The sequence below is a fragment of the Galeopterus variegatus genome, unplaced genomic scaffold (assembly GCF_000696425.1).
Source record: "Galeopterus variegatus unplaced genomic scaffold, G_variegatus-3.0.2 Scaffold218, whole genome shotgun sequence".
Taxonomy (NCBI): Eukaryota; Metazoa; Chordata; class Mammalia; order Dermoptera; family Cynocephalidae; genus Galeopterus; species Galeopterus variegatus.
In genome coordinates this window covers 190134-195813 of record NW_007726329.1, presented here as the reverse complement: position 1 = coordinate 195813, position 5680 = coordinate 190134, and the positions used below count along the sequence as shown (strand labels likewise).

Below are 5680 nucleotides of genomic sequence, written 5' to 3'. Positions count from 1 at the left end.
GTGGTAGAATGGGACCCCTGAGCAGTAGAGGGGAGGGGAGGGCACAAGGGATTCAGATGCCCTAATACAAGTCCCCTGGCCACCCAGAGTGGGGTTCAGGGAGGGTCTGCTACATTGACGTGGAGGACAGGTTTTTGTAAAGTCCTGCTTCCCAGCCCCCCTCCCAGAGCCCAACCCAGGCTTGCAAGTTTGGGGAGGGGGAGCTTGCCTATTGCTCTTGGGGTGCCCAAGGCGGGGTCACACCAGCTGCCCAAGGACACACACCCTTCCAGGCTTCTGGGTGGTGGTATGGCTTCTGCTCCTGGAGTCTTGCACACTCGCACGCACACTCCTAGGCACGCACCTGGCAGGATGCCACCTCCTCCCCCTCCCTTTCCCCCTCCCCCCTCCCATCTCCTGACTTAATACTGAAATGCCACAGGAGGTCCCCCAGTGGAGAGCAGGTGTCAGGGAGGTGGGGGCAAAGGGGAATCTCCCTCCCTTGCCTGCTGCCCCTCAGCCAAAGCGCTCCCGCACCAGAAGCATAAGTTTCTTCTTGCCCTTGTAGGTTTGTTTCAGATTCTCCAAGAACCGGGCAAACTGAAGGTGCCCATCGGGCGCCAGCAGGAAGGTCTCACGGGCCTTGCCCAGGAACTCAATGAAATCGCCGTAGTGCCGTGGGCTGATGTGCGTGAGGCGGGAGTGGCTGGTGGCGATGTAGGCCGCCACTGCCGCATCCAGGAGCTGGCAGAGCGGTGCCCGGTCGGCGCCCAGTGGCTTGGCAGCCCGGCGGGCCCCCAACGGGCCCAGGCCAGGTGCCGAGAGGGTCCAGCGGCGCAGGATGTCAGAGAGCATGGGGGCACAATGTATGCTGCGGATGATGAGGGGGACCAGGGCAGAGAGCTCATGCCGGCCCAGCGAATGGCTGAGTGAGCAGGCCCACAGCACGTCATTGACGGCGGGGTGGCTGTCCTGGTTGAAGGCGATGCTCAGCTGCGCCAGAGCCAGTGTTGCCAGCTTGTAGGCCCGCAGTGGCAGGCCACGGTGCTCCATATAACGTGCCACCGTGAAGAGGTGAGCATGGCCCAGGCCGCCGGCTGCCGCGTCCAGCACGATCTGGTAGGCCGCCTCGAAGGCCGCGTGGTTCTTCTCGCAAAGGGTCAGGGCGGGCAAGGCGCAGTTCTGAGGGTCCTTCATGGCGCACTGCAAGGCCAGGGTGCGGGCGCAGGCCCAGAGCTCCTCCCGCTGGGGCGTGTCCAACTGCAGCCGTAGCAGTGTGGCATGCGTGGTACCTGTCACTGCCACGATGGTGGCCGCCTCCACCGGTGTGAATAAGGAGTACCAGTTTTGCATGATATTCATCAGGGCTTGTGGGCCTGGTGGGAGGTGAGAAACTGATCAGAGGAGGGGCAGAGACATGTAGGTGGGCTTACCCCTCCCCTGCCATCCTCCTCCACCAGCCAGGGCTGAAGAGAAACCCCCTCGACCTCTACACCATGCTGGATGGAGACTTCGTTTTATCTTTACAAAGGATTGGGACAGCTGGACTGGATAAGAACTCTGTGTGGCGGGGTGGGAGGGCTAAAGCTTCGGAGTCCTCCTGCTCTTCCCCAGCCACTTTATATATTTACTTATTTATTTTGGCAGCTGGCTGGTAGAGGGATCCAAACCCTTGACTTTGGTGTTATAACACCGTGCTCCAACCAACTGAGCCAACTGGCCAGCCCTCCCCCAGCCACTTAAACCTGACCAGCCTCCAGGCCTTTGTCTAGCTGCATCCCTTGGCCCGATATTCCCTCCCAGCCTAGCTCTGAGCACAGGCTGGAATCAGGGGAAAGTCTTCTCTCTCATCAGTGGCACCTGCAGAACCAGAACAGGGAGGTGGCAATGGGTCCCTGTGGGGGCTCTCACCGATCTCCGTGGCACAGCTGACCAGCCAGCGCACCATCTCCCTCCGCCGCCAGGTCATGGTGTTCAGGGTCATCCGCATCACCTGCAGGGTGGGAGGGGGAGGAAAGAGGGTCACCTAGTGTCTTGTGCTGGCCTACAGAAAAGGGTTGAGAGCCTGTGGGGTCCAGAAAGGCTGGGAGGTTAAAGGCTGATCCAATGAACATCAGCAAGTGACCTCATCTTTTTGGGCTTCAGTTTCCCCATCTATAAATTGGTGATAAATATAGTATCTACCTCACAGGCATATGGTGAGAATTAAATAAAATTACACAGGTAAAGGCACAGGGTTGCTTGAAAGTACTCAGTTAACATCAGCCATTACTTTATTTATTTATTTATTTTGGTGGTTGTTCGGTACAGGGATCCATCCCTGGACTTTGGTGTTATCAGCACCATGCTTTAACCAACTCAAACCAGCCAGCCCCAACATCAGCCATTACTATTGCTGCTATTGTTGGTAATATTCTGAGGTCAGGCCCAAGGGATCCTTTCCCATGGATCTTAACACTGGAACAAACCAACTTGTCCCCTCTCTCCCCCAAATTCCATGCTTCACATCAGCAGATTCCCCACTGGAGCCCTAAACAAAGCAACTGCCCTCCAGCCCCACCTTCAGATCGCACCCCCAATAAGCACCCTACACTGCAGGCCTCTCCCCTGAGGCCCCGCCCCCAGCTCCTGCCTTATGGACCCTGCCTTCTGCAAGTTCTTAAGAAATGGGTCCCTTCTCTAAAGCTCCGTCCTTGTCTTCCCCGGCCACAGTGGCTTCACCCCCGCATAGGAGACTGTCCAGGGCCAATTCTGCCTCTGCGGGCCCCTAGCTTACCTGTTTTACCTAGGAAGGCCTCACGCCATCCTGCAAGCTGGCCCAGAGCTGTTCCTTATTTTCTTATTGAATTTTTGCCACCCTCTGAGGCCCCCGCTCCCTAGGTCCATACCCAGGCCCCGCCCCCAAGTAAGCTCTTTATTGGTAGGCTCTGCTCCCACCCTCTGCTTCAACCATGCCCACCCATGGTCCTTAACCAATAATACATCAGCCCCAGGCCCCAGCCAAAGGCTCTGCTCCTTTTTGTGGCCCAGGCACATGCCAAAGGCGAAGTTAACCCTCAGGCCCCATCCCCCAGTGCGAGGTGGGGCTCACTCAGGCCACGCGCTGAGGCAGCATCGCCCTCCTTCATCCACCTGGCGGTCCTCACCTGCAGGCCCAGCTCCAGTGCGATGCCCAGCAGTGTGGTGTCTGGCGGTGCGTTGGCTGGGGTGGCTGTCTTGCAGGCATCCTGAGCCAGCTTGAAGAGCAAGGCTGGCGAGTGGATGTTCTGCTGGATGGAACCCAGTACAGCATGCAGCCATTTGGGGTCTCCTGGGTGGAGGAAGGGACAGAGGAAACCATTGGATACACCCCAGCACCAGTCCCTGTAGCTGCACAACTTGTTCATATAGGTTCCTCAACCCAGAGGCTTGTGCATGTCTGAATGTGGAGAAAGATGCACCAGGCAATGGTTCTATGAAGACTGAGACCCTCAGTGCCCTCCCCCCGACCTGCCAGTTCTCTCCTTTTCCTCCACTTTCCCCCTCCTCTGTTCCAGCAGGAGGTAGCCATCTAGGGACCCACTGGATACCTAGTCATCAAGGGCATTGATTCTGGATCCAGAATGCCAGGGTTCAAACCCCTGCCCTGCCATGCACTAGCTGTGTGACCCTGAGCCAGTCACTTGACCTCTCTGTGCCTTGGCTGCCCCATCTGTAAAATGGATAATACTAAGGCAATGGTACCTGCCTCTCAGAGCTGGGACAGGCATTAACATAGCAAGGGGCTACACAAATGTTAACCATTATGACTATTACTATCATTGGTCCAGACCCTATCATTCATCCTCTCTTGGATCCAGTCACACTGGCCTCCTCTTTGTTCCTCAAATATAACAGGCATGGTCCAGCCTCAGGGCCTTTGCACTGGCTGTTCCCTCTGCCTGGAATGCTCTTCCCAGATGCCATGAACTGAATAGTGTCCATCCTTCTTCCCCTCCCCCATATTCATACATTGAAGCTTTAACCCCCAATGTGATAATGGTATTTGGAGATGGGGCCTTTGGGAGATAATTAGGGTTAGATGAAGTCATGAGGATGGGACCCTCATGAGGATATTAGTGCCCCTATAAGATACACCCAAGAGCTTTCTCTCTCCCTCTCTCTCTCTCTCTCTCTCTCCACCCCCATGATATGAGGACAGCAGAAAGGTGGCCGTCTGCAAGCCAGGAAGAAAGTCCTCATCAGAATTGACCATGCTGCCACCTGATCTCAGACTTCCAGCCACCAGAGCTGTGAGAAAATAAGTTTCTGTTGCTTAAGTCGCCCAGCCTATGGTATGTTATTATGGCAGCCTGAGCTGATGAAGATGCCAGATATCTGCATGGTTCCGCCCTCACCTTTAGGTCTTTGGTTAAACGTTCACCTGCTTTATTCCCTTCTGTAGCACTTATTTCCTTCTCATTTACTGCATCACTCTCTTCTCCACCTTGTCTATTGTCTGTCTTCTCCCACTAGACCGTAACACCACAGGGCAGGGCATTTGGGACAGTTTTGGCACCTGCTAAATCCCCAGCACCTGAGACAGTGCCAGGTGCATACTGAAGGTGCTCAAGGACTACTGGTAGAACTTGGGAATAGTCTAAAAGGAGGTAGGAAAGGCAAGAGGGAAAGGAAGGAGAGGGAGATGGGGAACGGGGACAGCCACCACCCTTACCCTTGGCGGCCGTCAGCATGGTGGAGGCCAGTTCACACTGGCGGGTCTCCAGGTGGCCGAGGATGAACCAGCGGGGGAAGTGGTTGCTCATGATGGAGTCCAGTGGGTTGGGGTGAGGTTCTCCGGCTGGAAAGGCTGTCTCCAGGATGGGCAACCTGGGGTGAGGGGAGAAGTAAGCTTGTGGTGAGGCAGGGCTGCTGTCTCCATTCTTTCTAGAAAAGAAAGTCTTTCTGCCCCAGCTCCAGCCTCCCCTCTTGGGCCAGCAGAGCCCTGGGAACCCATAAAAACAGAAGATGTGTGTGCAAGATGTTAGCTTCAGTGTTGTTTACAAAAGGGGACAGGAAATGACCTAGATGCTCATTACTTGGGAGTTGGTTAAATAAATGATACTCTCAGGGCCGGCCTGTGGCTCACTTGGGAGAGTGTGGTGCTGATTACGCCAAGGACATGGGTTCGGATCCCTATATAGGGATGGCCGGTTAGCTCACTTGGAGAGCGTGGTGCTGACAACACCAAGTTAAGGGTTAAGATCCCCTTATCAGTCATCTTTTAAAAAAAAAAAAAAAAAAAAGATGCTCTCTGCATGCACTGAAAGCCACATGGCTGATAAAGAGGTGAGGGGACTACTTATATCCTGATGTGGCCCCCCATTTGTCCCTCTGTGACCCCCCTTCCCCTCGCTGGCTCTGCTCCAGCCACTGTTCCCTTGAACGTCCCCTAAACACACCAGGCACAGTCCGACATCTGAGCCTTTGCACTGGCTGTTCCCTCTGCCTGGGATACTCTTCCCCAGGTACCCTGACGGTTCCTCCCTCACCTCCTTCGGGTCTTTGCTCAAATATTTTTCAGTGGGCTGGCCCATAGCTCACTTGAGAGAGTGTGGTGCTGATAACACAAGTTTGGATCCCTATATAGGGACAGCCGGTTCGCTCACTTGGGTGAGCGTGGTGCTGACAACACCAAGTCAAGGGTTAAGATCCCCTTACTGGTCATCTTTTTAATTAAAAA

General features: G+C 55.2%; 1 protein-coding gene across 1 annotated transcript in view; it reads right to left on the bottom strand.

The window, feature by feature from the left end:
• Positions 1 to 495: 495 nt before the first annotated feature.
• ZSWIM4 (zinc finger, SWIM-type containing 4) overlaps positions 496 to 5680 on the bottom strand; it is a 16342-nt gene continuing 11157 nt past the window's right edge. The window contains exons 9-12 of the mRNA XM_008566011.1: positions 4673 to 4827; positions 3126 to 3289; positions 1891 to 1972; positions 496 to 1355 (exon numbers count right to left, since the gene is read on the bottom strand). Coding sequence (XP_008564233.1) covers positions 496 to 1355; positions 1891 to 1972; positions 3126 to 3289; positions 4673 to 4827 — 1261 coding nt within the window. The remainder of the gene's footprint in view (positions 1356 to 1890; positions 1973 to 3125; positions 3290 to 4672; positions 4828 to 5680) is intronic.